The following is a 19,666-nucleotide window of genomic DNA, read 5'->3' as shown; positions in this document are numbered from 1 at the left end:
CAGCATGGACGCGCACGCGCACCTCGCGCGCACGCGTGGATGAGGACAACTGGAATCGGCGCACAAGGATGGACGCATCCGCGCAGATTAAGAAAATCCACACCGGCGCGCACGCGTACATGGCGCGCATGCGTGGATTACAAAAGCAATCGGCGCGCACGCATGCATGGCGCATACGCGCGACAAGCTGCACATGACCTCATTAAAGAAAATCGTGCCTGGCGATTTCTGAGGCTGAGAAGGCCCAAATTCAAGCTGGTTCTGCATGGAAAAGACCCAAGGATGCTAGGGGGAAAGGGGGGATCAACCATTTTACACTTAGACATAATTTTTAGCTAGTTTTGGTTCTTTGTTCTTCTAGAGAGAGAAATCCTTGTTCCTCTCTAGATCTAGCTTTGATTTGATCTTCCCTTGTTGAATTCTGAATCGGATCTTGTTAAGTACTAGTTTTAATTGCTTAATTTGAATTTCGTAGTATAATTTTGTTTAGATCTTGTGTTAGTTTTATGAATTCTTGTCAATTGTCATTTTATACCCATTTTATGAATCTTGTGAATCTTGAATTGCTAATGTTACATTGATGATTTCCATGATTAATTGTGTTATTTGAGTGATTGTATGTTGATAATTGTTAGTGGGTATTTGCTAATTTCAAATTGCATTTTGGAAATGTCTTTTAGTAATGCTTACCATGTGTTTGATGAAATGTTTCCTTTGATTATGGAGTAGTTTTCTTTACTCTTGGCATAAGCTAAGGGAATTGAGTGACCTTGAGTCATTGGGTCTCATTGAATTGGTGATTTGAGAACCCTTGGTGATCAATTTGATACCCATTGACACTAACCCACTACTAATCTAATTAGTAGATAGGTTGGGACTTATGGGTTGATGTGATCAAACATATTTAACGTACTTCAAGCCTAGGGGTAGACAATACGTACTTAAGGCTTTTGAGAAGTAGACTTAATGGGTTGGTACCTCATAATTGTCAATGTTTGATATGGAGACAAGGATGACGATCTCAATTCCTATGCTTAGCCAAGAGTTGCTTTTGGCATTCATATTTGAAACCCAAAAATCCTAATTGCTTTGTCTCAATTATAGTTATTTGTTTAGTTTTAGAGTAGAATTATATTGGAAGTTATCTTGTTAGTTTAGAATTACTCACTTCTTGCTTTGGTTATTTGAATTAGTTTCTTGCATTTCAAGATTACTTGCTTATTAAGATTCCTAGTTTAATTTCTTGCTCATGACTTGCAACCCCAGAATTCTAACCAATGTTGATGCACATGTTTGCCCATTCCTTGTGAGACGACCCAAAGTTTGAATACTTCGATTACTTTATTGGGGTTGAACTTGTGACAACCAAATTCCCTTCTAAATTTGATTCGCGAATTATTTGTCGGTTGAGGACTATACTTGCAATGCGAAAAATCTTGTGAATTTCCTTATCAACGGTATCCGTGCTCAATCAACAATCCATAAGGAATATGAATTAGATAATGAAACATGCAAATGATATATTAATGATCATATGCCTTTTAAAAGTAACAACTAAAACATATACATAAAGCATCAAGAGAAACTTCAATGTGAACCTACATAATGCAAGAAAAATGATTATCATGACCATTTTAGTGCATAACACAAGACGATCTGACAAAATTTTCTCCATTCAAGACAAATGAGGAATTATTGCAGGAGAGGGAGGATACCAAGGTGATTGGTTGGTTCATCAAGTAGAAGAATGGTTGGGTTCATAAATAGAGTTCGAGCTAGTGCAATTCTCATTCTCCAGCCACCAGAAAAATCATGTGTCTTCTTTGCTTGCATCTCCTTGTTGAAATCGAGACCATGTAAAATTTCAGCAGCACGCTTTTCTGCAGTTGCTGCATCTAGGGCCTCTAATCGTTCATAAATCCGTTCAAGAGTTTCACCACCACCATCATCCTGAAATTAAAGTCACTTGGAGAAAGTTAGCAACACATCCAAATAACATAACAAATGAGGTACTAGTCAGTTGCCTTACTACTTAAAACAAACCCGAGCAGCCAAAGCTTCCGCTTCCTTTTCCAACTTCAATCTTTCCTCATCGCAGTTTATGACTGCCTCCAATGCAGACATATCTATGGCTTCAATTTCCCTGCTAAGGTGATAGATATCCATGTGCTCAGGAATCGGAAGTTCACAGTAACATATTGCCGTAAGCAAAGTAGAATTTCCACATCCATTTAATCCAAGTAAACCATAGCGTCTGAAAGAAATTTAGAGTACTTGCAACTATCAGTAAGAATCCAGTTACATAGACAATAAAATATCTAAGCCTATCAGGTGAAGGCAGGCAACAAACCTTCCATAGTTTAACTCCAATTCAGAATCAACTATTAGTTTAACTCTAATTAATATTTAACAATACAGAAACGTCCTTTTACTGCACAATATTACAATTTTACCTACCTCCAAAGAATTTGTAATAGGTGAGTAATTGGTTACATTCAGAAAGGAGAACCAAGCTATTGACCCTGCCAACATGGTAGAATGCCCATGCTACAGACCCAGCTGCTCGGCTAGGCGCTCAAATACAAGCACCCACGCTAGCAACAATAAGCTAGAAGTAAGACACACTAAACCGGGAATATCTACCAAGTTTTAGAGAAATTATGCATTACCAAACTTGATAACTTTTTTCTTTTTGGGTATATTTTGCTCAAGAAAATCTGCATCATTAATTAAAGTTTCAAATAGCTAATTAAAAAGACTTGCAATCAGAAATCAGAAATAAATGCTCAAGAATTGACTCACGTTAAACTTTGAAGCATGGAAAATGATGGTGGGAGGGCATATGTAATGATAAAAAATTTGAAATTCAATTTATGGATCACACTCTTGCATTACTTACATTACTGCCATGGTAACACATATATGATCTATGAAAGGGATTTCAAATTTCAAATTTGAATCTCAACCAGAACAACAACAACACAAATCAACATCAATGTCAGATCATGCAGGATTTCAGTATCTAATTTCAGAACTGCAATCAAATTTAACTCTAAATCCAGAAAATCATTTACTCTCAGAAACAATTCTGAAGAAAGTAGCAGATTGCAACAATAATAGAGAAATCAGAACATCTTTTGATGAGTCCAGCAAACCCGCTTTTCTCGCGGGGTCATCAGCAGCGATGTTCGCATTTGCGGTGACAAAGACGATGCCTGAGGGCGGTGACCAAGATCGGAGGCGGTTCTGCGATGACTACAAAGCCAGGAGCAACGGAGGGCCACCTACACATCGACGGTGACAATGACGATAGCTAACACGGCAAGCATTGGCAGCAACAACGAGCAGTGATAATTCATATCTGGATCGAAATTAGCAACAATTGAGAAATTGAAGAACTCTGTTAATAGAAAAAAAAATAAAGAAGAGAGAAAATGCTTACCGTAGTGGAAAATGAAATCGAGAATTTGAATCTGAAGGCAGAGCAAGAGATGATTGAAGTCTCAAGAGGAGCGAGATAGGGTCTAAAGCATTTTTCCTAACGTGGGGAGGATTGAGAACAACTGTGAGTGGTTTCTATTTACCTTTCAGATTTGTTTATTTTGGAATTGGGAGTGACTTTTAATTGACAATAGGTAACATTTTTAGGAAGTTTTTTAAAAACTTAATATATTTGCTAACATTTATAAATAAATGTTACTTAATATTGAATTTTATGACCATTACTAACACTTTAACAAATGTTAAATGAGAAATGTTACTAAATCTTCAAAATTTAGTAGTGTTCTAGGAATTCATTCCGTAAGAACACTTCCATCTACTTTTTTATACAATGATATATATGTCAAACTGAAAAATAAAAAAGGCCATCTCGAACTGTATTAACAAAAATTTGACTTCAAAATTTTATCTTCAAGCCTTCTAGGAAATCTGTTTTGAGTTGATATTCACAAGAAATGCTATGAGATAGAGCTATTTGAAATATCAATAGCCATTGATCATCAAGTTTAGAGTAATCCTCCTTAGAGTTTAGTTGAAGGCTACTTAGTACAATCCAATAATATAATCGGCACTTTACGTTACAAAATCTTCAAACAAGTATTCAAATTAAGCTTGAAAACATCATCTTATAAAACAGGCTAAAGTATACTAAGCGCATGAGTGATGTATTCACACAGCAGCAGATAGTTTTTCAGCAAATTTTAAGAAAAAAGTTTCCAAAAAGAGGTTGAGACTAGGACATAGCTTTGACTAATCTAATGAGGCTGACATCAGATTTTGTTAGAAGTTATATAGACGAATCGAACGACAAATTTCGACAAGCATTTACAGATAGAGACATCCATGATTTACCGTGGTTCGGTCCTAACCTGGAATCTGCATCCAGTTCTCACCAAGCAACTTGACGACAAATTTTCTTATTTCTTTTAACACAGATCAAACTCAAACACAAACTTCACACCAAAGATTACAACTTATAGGAGTAAACTAAAAAATCCTTCAAGCCTTCACTCTGACCAACGGAACTAGAATTTATTTCTTTTTAAGGTCTGAAAATGCATGTGCATACTTATCTAACATGAATGGCGAGGAATCGCGGGAAGGTGGCTACATACCTGGCTGCGAAGTCGGAGCACCACCACTCCAGGGCTGCGACGAAGTAGCGGATGATTAGCGACTTTGAGAGCACAAAGACCACCACCGACCACGCCTAAAAGAGCCCAATCCCGTGCGCGACGGACGGCGGCCATGCGATGCCCAGCGGCGGTGGTGCACCAGTGTGAACCTAGGGTTTGGTTCGATGTGAGGTGAATGGTGGGACGAAAACCCAACTTCACAGCCTCTACTCCAATTTTTTTCCTCCCGCGCCCAGCAAGCCCAATTCAACAAGCTTCCACCAACGGCGTCCCAGCACACTCAAACCCCGTTGAATTTCACACCACCAGCTCGGCTAAATCGACCCTCCCATCAGCGCCATCAACCTCCTGACAACCTGCTAGATCCTGCATACTGTAGACAACACGTGTCCACATCCTATATATAAAGAAGCTACATCTATATATCTATATGAAGTTGCATCTGTACACTAGAGCAGCCCTTTCTTCAATGGTGGATGAGGAGCAAAATTTGAAATGAGGACGAAAGGGACCAAAGAGGAAGAAATGAGAATGGGGCTGCTGACTAAGTTAAGCAAAGGAGAAGAGAGGCAAGTCACGTGTCGTTCATGCATGACAAAACGTCATAGTTAATGGCGTTGCCGTTTTGCTACATGTCAGACGACGCTCCTACAACAGCGTCAAACACGTCAATGGACTCATTTTTAGGACAAACTCACCTAATAGGCCAATATTTAAAAAAAAAAGTTTTGAAAGCCTGTTCTTATAATATTTTTATGTTATTTTCACTTTTTCTTTTAATGTTAAGAGAACAGGCCACACCTTTTAAAAACGTGACAATAGGTTCCATCTAGACACAATTAACAAAATGTGGTAACAAATTATAACTAGGCAATAGGCATGTTCTAAAAGTGTAGCGACGGGCTAAATTCAATTGTCATACTTTAAAAACCTAGCTACTCTCCACTAATAGGCATGTTTGTTTAGAAAAAAAAAAAAACAGGGTGTGACTAAAAGTATAGTGTGACAATTGATCATACAAAAATCGGTGATAGAAAGCTAACGAAATAAGTGACACTTTGAAAACATGGAGGTACTTCAAAAGCGTTGTAACGGTCTATGATCACTCTTTTTCTAACTCTGGCATACTTTAAAAGTATGGCTTAAAGAGTAATTTTCTAGTAATAAATGAGATTATTTTACCGCAACCAAATTAACCTTCAATTTTACGTACAGTCCAATGCTATGAACCATGGGATTTACCTGTATGTTTGGAATTACACTATAGTACTATACTTTACCTTGACGGGTGAACTTATAATTAATTTATTAAATAATATTATATACATATTAAAAATTAATAACTAAATAAATATATATTTGTATATAAATATATATAATTTAATTTATTTTTAATATATTTTATATTTATATTAATAATTAATTTTAATAATTAATTTTAGTATATATATGATAGGCTGGTTTATTATATAATTACATTGGTATCCCTTATCATTCGCGTGCCCATATTTCTCGCATCGCTGGAATCGAAGACATACTCACTCTCTCTCTCTGGCCTGTGCTATCACAGTGTGGGGTCCCTCAATATGTCTTGTCTTATCACACTTTGTTCTCTCTCGTCAATTTCACTCCACTACTTCTCTGCCTTTAGTCCTTTACCCGCGCTCTCTCTCTCTCTCTCTCTCTCTCTCGTATGGCTGATGCAGTGCTCCTCATTTTTCACTTTCTCTTTGTTTAAACTTTAAACAACCCACCTTTAACATTCAACTTGTTTCTGCTTTCACGGACCAGAATTTCTGCTGTTAGGCACCAAGGCAAGCATTTCTAATTCATTTTTTTTTTGAACATCTGATGAACTCCTTCCATTCCATCTTTTACGTGCCTTCAAGAACCCAGTTTTCTTCATTTTTGCTTTCTAGAATCATCCTGGTTCCTGGATGCTTGTTACTTTCTTTTTTCTTTTAAATAAGGATGTAGCTCAGGGTGGATGATACTAGACGACTCATTCTTTTCTCTACCTGTTTGTTGGTGGAGTCAAGGTTTTTGTTATTTTGTTGCATTTTGTATACGCATTTTCAGTGATTTAGATCGGGTCAATTTACCTGTGAAATAATAAAAACAATAACAGCGTTATCTCTCTTGAGCTTGTTTCTCAGTGTGTGCTTGTATCCTTGGTTATGTTTGTTTTCTTTTTATTTTTTCTTTTGGTTTTATATTATGTCTAAGCCGTTATGGTGTTCTTCTTTTTTCTTTTTTTTTTTTTATAAATTCTAATTGCTTCAGATCAAACTTGAGTTTGGAGCTTCTGAATAATTGGTAACATCAAGTATTTCCAAGTTTAACCCTTAAATTTTTGTATTCACGTGCTATTTATGCTCAGCACTCTCTAAATTCTTAAATCTCTTTCGCTCTGTTTTTAGACTTTGTATGTTTACATCTGATTGTTTAGTGTAGATGCTAATTTAAATTGCAAGCTTAATTAGTAGTCATGAACTCATGAAGCCATTCTCTTTAGAATTTATTTGAACATTTTTAAGCATTTATGTTATTATTGTCATTAGAACAGTTGTTCAATCTTCATCATAATATAAAAGAAGAGCTTCTGAAATGTCGAAATTCCCTTTGTCAATTGAGACCGGCATAGTGTTCTAATGATTGTGTGATACTGATATTTTTCACTTCTGCTTGTACAAAATTTACCATAATTTAGGTAAATGAAATTTTCAGTTTTGTTCATTTACATGTTGGACTTGAATTTGGAATATTTTCTTGCCTAATTGAAACTAAATGAAAATATATTATAGAATGTACTTCAGACTATGCAAGTGCACCATGACTCACAGACTTGCATAATGATAATTCTCTGTTTGCAAGGCATTGATCAGTACTTTCATTTATTAATTTTGCACGCGTCTTTTTTTTTTTTTTTTGGATTAACAATTGTCAAAAATACACGGTTGTTCCGCTTAATATCAGTTTGTTTCACTCTTATTCTAGCGAATCGATGCCTTAACTTGTATTGACACGAATGTTGTAGAGTCATGATGAAGAAACTGGCTGTGGTATATGAACCTGGAAATGAAAGATAGGCAACGGTGGAGAGCCGAAGAGGATGCTTTATTGCGTGCTTATGTCAAACAGTATGGTCCGAGGGAATGGAATCTTGTGTCTCAGCGCATGAACCAACCTCTTAATAGGGATGCCAAGTCATGTCTAGAAAGGTGGAAGAACTACCTTAAGCCCGGAATTAAGAAAGGATCTCTAACCGAGGAAGAGCAGCGCCTTGTCATCAACCTCCAAGCAACACATGGGAACAAGTGGAAGAAAATTGCTGCAGAAATCCCCGGTCGCACTGCCAAGAGGTTAGGGAAGTGGTGGGAAGTTTTCAAAGAGAAGCAGCAAAGAGAGGCCAAGGTAATTAACAAAGGCGTCAACCCAATCGACGATACCAAGTACGAGCACATACTAGAGAGTTTTGCAGAGAAACTAGTGAAGGAGCGCCCTTCGCCACCATCCTTTGCCATGGTTGCTGCCAGTGGTTCTTTTCTGCATAATGATGCATCGGCCCCCTCACCGACTTTGCTTCCTTCTTGGCTCTCTAATTCAAATAGCACCACAACTGTGAGGCCACCATCCCCTTCCGTGACACTAAGTCTTTCTTCCTCGACAGTGGCTGCTTCTCCTCCGTGGTTGCAACCCCCAAGAGGTCCGGAGAACGCTTCTCTAGTCTTGGGGAATGTGGCACCTCACGGATCAGTTGTAGCTTTTGGCGATAACATGGTGGTATCTGAGTTGGTGGAGTGCTGCAAGGAGTTGGGAGAAGTGCATCATGCTTTGGCAGGGCATAAGAAGGAGGCAGCCTGGCGGTTAAGTAGGGTAGAGCTGCAGTTGGAGTCGGAGAAAGCATGTCGAAGAAGGGAGAAGATGGAGGAAATTGAATCGAAGATTAAGGCTCTTAGGGAAGAGCAGGCGGCTGCATTGGAGAGGATTGAAGCTGAATACAAGGAGCAGTTGGCTGTGTTAAGAAGAGATGCGGAAGCCAAGGAGCAGAAGTTGGCTGAGCAATGGGCTGCGAAACACTTGCGCATTACCAAGTTTCTAGAACAAATGGGATGCTGGTCCAGGCTTTCTGAGACAAATGGAAGATAGATACATCATTCACCTTCAGATTTGAGATGCACTGCTTTGCTGTTGTGGCTTGACCTTTATTGTTTATGGACATAGTAGTTTTGCTCTATCTTGTGCTTATCGCAAAGATATTATTACAGGGTGTGTTTTTATTAGTATACTTTCTATCCATGCAATAATTGCATTGTTCGATGTCCATTGTTTGTTCCAATCCAACCTGCTTAGAGAAGATAACAGTAAAAGTGAAGAATAAAAATAGAAAGCATGATGTTTGGAAATGTAAAGTATATAAATAAAAATGTTAGAAGACGCTTACCTTTGATGAGCCTTGAATTATCGATGATCTTCTCCGGTATGATATTATAGTCCACCATAGGGACAGATGGCGAGAGGCCGAGAGCAGCGAGTACTTATAGAACATATTGAGAGTTTTTGGAGAGTTTGACATAGCGACATCTACGTGGGTATGTCCATGTCTTCCCCAGGCTGGTTGAGGTGTTTCTTTGAACCAGATCTAGTTCTTGTCGAGAAGGTATTCGGGAGCCATAGCTGTTTCTTAACTATTTGGCATCAAGTGTCATGTGCGTATTATTTTTTTTTCTCCTCTAAAAGGTAAGTTACCAAAATCGCTTCCACTTTTTGAATATGCGGACAAAAATTTCTTGAATTTTTTTTTTTGGTGACTTTTCAGTTTTTTTGGTGACTCAAAATTTCTTGAATTTTGTTAACGATAAAAATAATTTTAAAATTTTATTCGATTTTTTATATAATTCAAATATTTCTGTAAAATTTTGAATCAAATACATATGCAATTTGTTAAATATATAAAAAGTTGTCACCTATAAAAAAAATACTAATTTTGATTATTTTTGTCATATTTTATAATATTTTGAAAATTTTTTTCTTGTTATCAAAAGTAAAAGTTATTTTTGTTGAAATTTTAAAAAATTGGGTTTGATTTTGGTAGTGTACCTCTTTAAAATAGTAATACATATGTCATTAATATTTTTCATATTCTTTAATCTTTAAAATTTTAATTCATATTATTAGCTCAATGAATCCATAATTATTACAAAAATTTTAGAAATTATGATTCCTAATTTATTAAATAAATCATTAGAAATAATAATAAGAATAATTTTCCACATACAAGCGTTTTTTTATACAAGTCTTTACAAGTCATTTATATTAACGCACTTCGAACTGTTACTGCACGTTTTCACTACATCTTCTTCTTCTTGCTGCACGTTCTTCTTCCTCTTCCTCTTCTTCTTCTTCTTTTCTTTCGTTTCTTGCCTTCTCTTTCTCCTTCTTCATTTACGTGCTTTTCTCTCTGTTTTCTTTCTTCGTTATTCTCGATTTCCATTATTTTTTGACATCAAGCTCTGAAATCATTTTTGAAGAAGAAGAAGCAGCAGAAGATGAGGAGGAGAAAGAGAAAGAGTTCTGAATTATGCATAAGGTGTACTTTAACGAATTTTAGGTGTATTTCTTAAATCCTTTGGGTGTAGTTTTGTAATTCTTTGGGTGAATTTCTATAATCGTTTGGGTGTATTTCTGTAATCCTTTGGGTGTATTTCTGTAATCGTTTGGGTGTATTTATGAAGTTCCATTATCTTCAAATTTGGCAAGAAACTCGTTTTCATGAAGGAAGAAGAAGAAGAGTCGTTTATAATGCATGGTGAGTAGCGCACTTTGGAAACAGGAAGTAGTTGAATAACTGCGTTTATTTACTCTTGAATGTGGGAGTATAATGCGTGTGTTTTGTTGGACTTGTGCCAACTTATAAGACTTGTATGTATAACAGACCTCTAATAATAAAAGATACACCTTAAGAATAAGAAAAATGATTAGGAGTCCTAACTCCTCATTACATATTAACAACAATAACGAACAACAATAAAAATAGACATATTTTCTGATAAATTATGTAGATTGTTGAAAAACTAAAGTTTAAGAAACATTTAGTAATAAGAAAAAATTACATGTCTATTTTTATGCTATAACTTTTAGATATGGTTGTGCTTCAAAAATAATAAAATATTACGTTTTTGAAATGTCTAATAACAGCGATTATAGAATAGATAAAATTTCGACCATAAATTAGACTAACATCACGGTTTAAAACTGTGACCCCAATTTACTTTATAATCACAATTGAAAAACGTGATAATAGAATAAGATACTGCTACGATCTTAAACCAACGTGACCATAGAATAAGACAATAAGTTATGATCATGATTTTTAACAGTGTCCTAAAATATCTATTCTATCTATCTATTCTATTATATAAAAATCAGATTTCTAGCTGACGTGGCATGCTTCTGAGAGAGTTTCTCAATTTATTTTTTTTAACTCATTAAATACAAGTTATTATGATAAACTTACTATACAACTTGTACAAGATGTCTCTGGTACGGGTTGAGAGATGGATCGGGAACCTGCGGTTCAAGGTGGATACCGGATCGTTTGACTGGAGCAATGGGGGGAGATACCTGCAAAGACACTCCGACGCTCAAGTAAGAATGGATCTGAGAGGTATAAGGTGTGAGGAATGAATGATACCTGGAGGGACCTGGGTCCTCTTTTTATAGGCGATGGTAGTTATCTTATCTTATCTTGTTTGGCTAAGATAAGAGAGGTGTTTGAATTTGAAAGTTGGTTAGGAGCTCTGAAGGGCCGGTTCTGGGCCTTTGGGTCGAAACGGGTTGTTCCCGAGTGACCGGGTACGCGGGATCCGTGGGTCGGATCCGTAACAGTTGCCCCCGCAGCGGGAGAGCGAGCGAGATCGGTCTGTCGCTGGGAGACGTTTGTTTTTGTTGTGGGCTCAATTTTTTCTCGGGTGCCCGTCTGGTTCTTTCGAGATGAGGTCGGTGTCTTGGTTTCGTGTCATGGAAGATTCGTCTGACCGTTTAGGTCTGATGTGACTCTTCCGTATCAGTCGCGTCTGTTGCGTTCTTCGAGGCGTTACCTTTTTCGATGGGGAGTATTTATTGCGAGCCGCGTTTTTTCCTTTTTGCCCTCACGTTTGCTTTGCTTTCTGGGGGTATTTTTGTCGTTTTACTTTTTTCAAAAACCGTTTTGGTTTTCCTTCTTCAGTTCCCTCGTTTTGCTTTTACATCTCTATTGCTTCTTTTTCCAATCAGAGCATTTTCCATTCTTCATTTCGCTTTCTGTGGTTTCGATTAGTCTTCTTCTACGGCATTTTTCCTTCGGGTTCACTTCCTTTGATTTATCAGGTTGGTACTTTTCTGTTTCTTTTTGCTTCTTCTGCTCTGTCTTCTGCTGTATTTTGTTTTGTTTTTGCTAAGTGTAGTTTTAGAGTAGTTTTATGGTGTTTGTATGGTGGTAGATAGTTCTGTTGGGTCCCGAAAAGGGGGGGGGGGGCGAGTGCCACCGTATAATTTGGTGGTGTGCGGTGGCGGTGTTTGTTTTTGGTTTTCATCCGCCGTTTTTTGCCGTGAGGTTTGGCTGACGGTGGTGCTCGTCAATATTTTAGGTATGGCTCGCCGAAGGACAGAGGGTGTGAGGGCTCCGGTGGCCCCGGCGGGGGTGTCCCTGGTCTTTTTTCTTGGGTCACTAGTGATGTCTGGGGGACGCCGTCGCGGATGACGGAGGCGGACCTCCAACGGCTTCGCGATGAAGGGGCTGTTTGTGGGGGTGGCGATGCTGAACGCCACTATGAGCTTTCCCTTCCTGGGGTTGATGAGAGGGTTTGCTATACCAATCTCGACTCCCCGACTGTGCCGGATTGGATGTGGGTGTATGAGGCGATGTTTACCCGGCTCGGTGTTCGGCTTCCCTTTTCTCCATTTGTCCAGCAGTTATTGAACCGGTGCTCCGTAGTGCCGTCCCAGCTACATCCGAACAGCTGGGCGGCGATACGGTCTTTCGAACTTGTTTGTGATTTTTTAGAGCTGCCTGCCTCAGTAAACATTTTCCTTTTCCTCTTCTTGTGTACTCTTCCGACTAAGGAGGGGAAGCACAAGAAGGGGTATGTGTCTTTCAGAGCTCAGCCCCATCGTCGTGTTTTTGGTTTGTATGAAGATTCCTTTCATGGTTTTAAGAGTGGTTATTTTAAGGTTCATCCCGCGAGGGGACATCATCCTTTTTGGTTGACGTTGGAGGGTGAACGTCGGTTCCCCACTTATTGGAACTTTAAGGCGGGTCCGTCCGTGTTTACTCGGGTTTCGAAGGAGTTCCTGTCCTCGGAGGAGCGGGATATTGCTCTTGTTCTGTGGCAGTTATTTGGAGAGCGTCCTCTTAATCCTTGGGACGTGATGGGTGATCCGGTTGCTTGCCGGTCGTATGTTAGTGTGTGTCTGTTCTTTTCATGGTTTTTATGTTTTGTTTCCCATTTTCGTAACTTGGGATTTTTGTTTTCTTGCAGTTGAGATGGCTGGTGGCTTGACATCCTTGGCACGTTTGAAGGTGGCGATGGCCCAGGAGGAGGGGTCGTCGTCCCCGGCTACTCCTGCTTCTAGCCCCGCTGTGGGGTCGCGAGCCGCTTCTCAGGAGGTAATTTCCTCGGGTGTGCGGGTCGATGCCCAGGTTTCTCCTGGCCCTGCGAACTCGCCTGAGGTTGTCGTGGTGACGGCTGCCGAGGCTTCTCGGAAGAGACAAAGGCATGGGGAGCCGAGCAGCGAGACCTTTGAGGAAGAGGGTCTTGTGCCTAGCGTGATGGATCGACGCTTTGATGCCCCGGGATTCATTGATGAACACTTGATGCCTGGTACGGAGCCGTTTTTTGATGGCTGCGATGTTTCTTTCCAGGCCAAGTCGGTGTATCGTGCCCTCCTCCGGTCTGCCGTTGTCGTCCGGAAGGCTGAGCCCGTGATGGCACAGGTTGGTTTGCTGGATAAAAAGCTACGCCATTCTCAGGCTGAGGTGGCTAAGTTGAAGGAGGAGCTTGAGGCTGCCGAGGCTGCGAAGGAGAAGGCTTTGAAGTCTTCAGAGGAAGCTGGGGCGGAGATTCTCCGACTTTCCGAGGTTGAGACTTCGCTTCTTTCCCAATTGGCAGAGGAGCAGCAGCGGGCTTCAGATGCAGGTTCTCAAGCTGCCGTGCTTCTTGCTGAGTCGGAGGCTCTGAAGGCCGAGGTCGCTGCCTTGAAGAGGGAGAAGACGGAGTTGCTAGCTGATGCAAAGGATGCAATTGCGGCTACCGAGGAGACGATGAGGGCTCAGGCTTTAGTGCTGGCTCCTGGTGCGGATGTGTCCGTGATGGGAGCTTTCAAGACTGTTCACGATGGCCAGATCGTTGACCTCGAGTAGCTTCTATCTTTATCTCTTTGGATTTTTCTTTAAACTGTGTTTTGGATATTTTCGGATGGCCAAGGGCCGTGTATTTTGAGATTTTGGAACACCATACTTTCGTTTTAATAGTGTTTATTGGCCGCCCGGGCCTTTTTGTATGTTCCGTTGTTATATTGTTTTTGGGCTGTCCTATCGTATATTCCATTTTAAGCTATTCCGTGTGTATTTTATTTGTTCCCTCGGACCGTCGTTTGGTCGGGTTTTTTCGTGGATATCCGCGTGTTTGGGCCTGGGGGGTGATCAGTCCCCCAGTTGTGGCCGTGTTTTTGTTCCGTATTTGGGACACTTAGGAAAATAGAAATAGCTGTTAATGGAATTTTTATTAATGGTTGGGCCTCGTTAAAACCCTCCGTTAATGGCGGGAAAGAGTACCCGAGATTAAAACTTAGATGAGAAATCTAAAATCTTAGGAATCGTAAATTGGGAGGAGAAGTACTTGAAAACGGAAAAAAATAGTAATGAGAATAAAGGGGCGACCTATTTAGGTCGGTCTAGGCGTAGTATCGTCGCAAGTTGGCGGCGTTCCAAGTCCTCGGGACTTTGTCGCCGTTGAGCCGTTCGAGTTTGTACGCTCCTTTTCCGATTACAGCCTTGATTCTGTATGGTCCTTCCCAGTTGGGGGTGAGCTTCCCTTCTCCTGGGGTCGGGGGACCGATATCATTTCGTCGTAGGACGAGGTCGTCGGCCGTGAATTCTCGTCGGACGACGCCGTGATTATATCTTAAGCTGATTCTTTGTTTGAGTGCTAGCTCTTTGATGTGAGCTATGCTTCTTTCTTCGTCAATGAGGTCTCGTTCTGCTTCTTCGTCGTTACCTCCGACCGTTTTCCTGGGGCTTGGGTCTCCGATTTCTACTGGGATGACTGCTTCTACGCCGTATGTTAATCGGAAAGGTGTTTCCCCCGTGGTCGTTTGAGGTGTTGTTCGGTATGACCATAGGACCGATCCTAATTCGTCTGCCCACAGTCCTTTGGCTTCATCGAGCCGTTTTTTGAGTCCTTTGACGATTATTTTGTTTGCGGATTCCACCTGTCCGTTTGTTTGGGGGTGTTCCACCGAGCTGAAGCGATGGGATATGTGTAATCCTTCTAAGAACTCTTTGAATTTTTTGTCGGTAAATTAGGTTCCGTTGTCCGAGATGACGACCTCGGGGATCCCGAAACGGGTGATGATCTGCCGCCAGACGAATTTCCGGCATTGGGTCGCCGTTATAGAGGCCAGAGGTTCGGCCTCGATCCATTTGGTGTAGTAATCTATGGCGACGATGAGATATCTGAGTTGGCCGGGTGCTGTAGGGAAGGGTCCAACGAGGTCGATTCCCCAAGTGCCGAATGGACGCTCTACCGATATGGTGCTGAGTTGGTGCGGGGCGGCTTGGTGAATATTGGCGTGCCTCTGGCATTTGTCGCAGTTTTTTACTAATCGTATGGAGTCTCGAATAATTGTAGGCCAGAAGTAGCCTGCCCTAATGACTTTTTGGGCTAATATTTTACCTCCAACATGGTGACCACAGCAACCTTCGTGGATTTCGCGGAGTATATACTCCGTGTCCCCTGGTTCGACACATTTGAGTAGGGGTTGTGAGAATCCGCGTTTGTATAGTTGTCCTGCGACGGTGGTGTAGTTGGCGGCTTCCCTTTTTATTCGTTTTCCCTCTTTCGGGTCTGACGGAAAAGCTCCGTCGAGGAGGTACTGTAGGATAGGGTAGGTCCAAGATTCCCGGTTCGAGGATCTCAGATGAGCGTTGGTTGTTATTGACACGGAGGGCGACCTAACGACTTCCTGGATTAGCGATTTGTTACCGTGTCCTGGTTTGGTACTGGCTAGTTTGGAGAGTAGGTCTGCCCTAGCATTTCGTTCCCTGGGCACGTGTTGTATGGTAACGTGTTCGAATCCTTCTTTCAGTTTGTTAACCTTGGCGAGGTATTGCTGGAGTAGGGGATCTCGTGCCTGGTAGTCTCCGTTAACTTGGGAACTGACTACTTGTGAATCGGTATTTACTTCTAGGACCTTTGCTCCGACTTCCTAGGCTAGGGTCAGTCCTTCCAAGAGGGCTTCGTATTCTGCTTGGTTGTTTGATACTGGAAATTCGTATCGTACCGACTGTTCGATTGTGATCCCGTTTTGGTTTTCGAGTATGACCCCGGCGCCTCCGTAGGTAGAGTTTGACGAGCCGTCGATGTGTAGTTTCCATGATTCGGGGGTGGGCTTTCCCGGAGTCATCTCGGCGATGAAGTCGGCCATGGCTTGTGCTTTGATTGCGTTTCGGGGTTCGAATTTAATCTGGAATTGAGATAGCTCGATGGACCATGCTAGCATTCTTCCCGCTAGGTCGGGTTTCTGCAAAACCTGCTTGACCGCCTGGTAGGTTCGGACCGTCACGGGATGCGCTTGGAAGTATTGTCGTAGGCGCCGGGAGGCTGTAAGGAGTGCGAAAGCTAGCTTTTCTAAGCGTGAGTAGCGAGCTTCCGCATCCTGTAAGACTTTGCTTATGAAGTATACGGGTTTTTGCTCCCTTTTCTCGTTTTCACGGATGAGTGCTGCTGCGAGTGCCTCTTCCGTTATGGAGAGGTATAGGTAAAGTGTTTCCCCTGTTTGGGGTTTGGCGAGGATTGGTGGCTCCGCTAGGACCCTCTTGAAGTGTTGGAATGCTTCTTCGCATTCCGTCTCCCATTTAAAAGGGGCTCCTTTTTTCATTAGTTTGAAGAAAGGGATCGCTTTTTGAGCCGATGCCCCGAGAAAGCGTGATAATGCCGTCAGTCGGCCGGTGAGCTTTTGGATGTCTTTAAGGTTTTTGGGGCTTGTCATCTCGAGGACGGCGCGACATTTCTCCGGGTTTGCTTCAACTCCGCGTTGCGTAATCATGAAGCCGAGAAACTTTCCTGCCTCCATTCTGAAGGCGCATTTTGTTGGGTTGAGCTGCATTTGGTGTTTTCATAGGGTGTTCATGATGGCCTTGAGGTCGTTGGTGAGTTGCTCGCCGGATTCAGTCTTGGCGAGCATGTCGTCTATATATACTTCTAGTTTGCTTCCGGACAGGTTTTGAAATATTTTGTTGACGAGTCTTTGATAGGTAGCTCCGGCATTTTTTAGGCCGAAGGGAATCACTGTGTAGCAGTATGTCCCGTCCGAGGTGATGAACGCTGTCTTTTCTTCGTCTGGTCGGTGCATCGGGATCTGGTTGTACCCGGAATATGCGTCCATGAAGCTGAGGTATCGGTGGCCGGATGCGGCGTCTACTAGTCCGTCGATATTTGGTAGGGGAAAGACGTCCTTCAGGCAGGCTTTGTTGAGGTCCGTGTAGTCGACGCACATTCACCATTTCCCGTTAGATTTCTTCACTAGTACGACGCTGGCTAGCCAGGTCGTGTAGGGGAGTTCCCTGATGAAGTTGGCTTCGAGTAGGGCTTTAACTTGCTTTTTGACCTCGGCGGCCCGGTCAGATGACATTTTTCGTCTCCTTTGTGCCACGGGTTTGGCTTTGGGGTCTACGGCGAGTCGGTGGGACATTAGGTCAGGGCTTATTCCCGGCATGTCGGCCGGTGTGAATGCAAACAAGTCTCTATTTTGTTTCAGGAGTTGACAGAGTTCTTCTTTGAGGTCGTATGGGAGGTTTCTATTAATGAAGGTGTATTCATATTTGGTTGGCCCTATTTGTAGTTTTTCCATATCTCCTTCTGGTTCTGGCCTGGGTTGGCCGTCTTGTCGGGCGTCCAGATCGGCTAGAAATACCCCGGCCGCATCTCGGGACTTTTTCCTTAGGGCTAGGCTGGTGTTGTCGCATTCGGCAGCGACTTCTCGGTCCCCGTGGATGGTACCAACGGAGCCGTCGTCGGTTCTGAACTTCATAAGGAGGTATTTGGTGAAGATGACTGCGGAGAAGTCATTGATTGTTTTCCTTCCGAGGATCACGTTATAGGCTGTGGAATCTTTTAAGACTACGAATTCAGATAGGATTGTTTTCTTCTGGCTGCTCGTTCCTATGGTGATGGGAAGTGTGATTGAGCCATCTGGTTTGAGAAAGTTGTCTCCGAGTCCCGTGACGCCGTTGCGGTGTGTTTGGAGGTTGTCGTTGTGGAGCCCAAGTTTATCGAAGGCTCCTCGGAAAAGAATGTTCGAGTCTGCCCCAGTGTCTACTAGTATCCTTCGCACTAGTCCTGTTCTGATTTTTGCCGAGATGACGAAGGGGGCATCCTCGGCCGAGGTGCCGTGCTGGCAATCCTCTGGTAAGAAGGTTATCGTGTTGTCGGCCGTAGCAGGTGGGGTTTGGTTTCTGACAGCCATTACTTTGAGATCTTTTTTCATCGTTAGTTTTGACTTACTTGAGACGTCCTTGCCTGTGATGACGTTTACTATGATGGTCGGACCTTCCTCCAGGATTTCCCTGGGGGGTTGCTTTTGGGTTCTTGGGTTACGCCCTTCTCTTTCCGTCGACCTTTCTCTTTCCGCGCGTCTTGGTTCTCTGATGATTTTGGCAAATTCTGGGAGTTTGCTGTCTCGTATGACTTGTTCGAGGGCGTCTTTAAGGTCAAAACAATCTTGTGTTTTGTGACCGTAACTCCAGTGGTAGTCGCAGTAGAGGGTTTTGTTGCCTCCCGTCCTTTCCTTGAGTTGTCGGGCTTTCGGAATTATACCTCGGTCTGCTATTTGATGATATATCTCGGTAATTGGTGCTGTTAGGGGCGTGTAGTTAGAGAATTTGCCGATCTTTGGTGGTCGGCTGGTGTTTGTCGGTCTGGGGTGGTCTCTTTGGTTTTCTCTGGGTGGTGGGTTTTGGCGAGAAGCCGAGTTGCCGTGTTGGGTGTTGCCGTGTTGCTGATGAGCGGATATTTTATACGCTTTTTGGGGATAATTTCATATAGTTTTGAGTATGTTTTAGTTAGTTGTTAGTCTATTTCTATTAGTTTTTAGGAAAAATTCATATTTCTGGACTTTACTATGAGTTGTGTGTTTTTCTGTAATTTCAGGTATTTTTCTGGCTGAAATTGAAGGAGCTGAGCAAAAATCTGATTCAGGCTGAAAAAGGACTGCTGATGCTGTTGGATTCTGACCTCCCTGCACTCAAAGTGGATTTTCTGGAGCTACAGAACTCGAAATGGCATGCTTCCAAGTGCGTTGGAAAGTAGACATCCAGGGCTTTTCAGCAATATATAATAGTCCATACTTTGCACAAGAATAGACGACGTAAACTGGCGTTCAACGCCAGTCCTCTGCCCAATTCTGGCGTCCAGCGCCAGAAAAGGATCAAAAGCTGGAGTTGAACGCCCAAACTGGCATAAAAACTGGCGTTCAACTCCACAAATGACCTCTGCACGTGAATTGCTTAAGTCTCAGCCCCAGCACACACCAAGTGGGCCCCAGCACACACCAAGTGGGCCCCAGAAGTGGATCTCTGCATCATCCATCATAGTTTATCCAATTTTTGTAAACCTAGGCTACTAGTTTAGTATTTAAACAACTTTTAGAGACTTAATTTGTATCTCATGACATTTCAGATCTAAACTTTGTATTCTCTGACGGCATGAGTCTCTAAACCCCATTGTTGGGGGTGAGGAGCTCTGCTGTGTCTCGATGAATTAATGCAAGTA

General features: G+C 41.9%; 1 protein-coding gene across 1 annotated transcript; it reads left to right on the top strand.

Annotated features, from left to right (window-relative positions):
• The first annotated feature begins 6,264 nt into the window (after positions 1-6,264).
• On the top strand, positions 6,265-8,961 carry LOC112742893 (transcription factor AS1). The gene is made up of 2 exons (XM_025792136.3): positions 6,265-6,451; positions 7,675-8,961. Exon 2 carries the CDS (start codon positions 7,704-7,706, stop codon positions 8,784-8,786), a length of 1,083 nt encoding a protein of 360 aa, XP_025647921.1. The 5' UTR covers positions 6,265-6,451; positions 7,675-7,703; the 3' UTR covers positions 8,787-8,961.
• The last annotated feature ends 10,705 nt before the right edge of the window (positions 8,962-19,666 follow it).

The sequence above is a fragment of the Arachis hypogaea genome, chromosome 14, assembly GCF_003086295.3.
Source record: "Arachis hypogaea cultivar Tifrunner chromosome 14, arahy.Tifrunner.gnm2.J5K5, whole genome shotgun sequence".
NCBI classification, from domain to species: Eukaryota; Viridiplantae; Streptophyta; class Magnoliopsida; order Fabales; family Fabaceae; genus Arachis; species Arachis hypogaea.
The sequence above is the reverse complement of the archived record's forward strand: the minus strand, read 5'-3'. Positions and strand labels throughout refer to the sequence as shown.

What these genes read in the sequence shown, in the direction of transcription:
- LOC112742893 (XM_025792136.3), top strand. Translation starts at nt 7,704, where the DNA reads ATGAACCTGGAAATGAAAGATAGGCAACGGTGGAGAGCCGAAGAGGAT.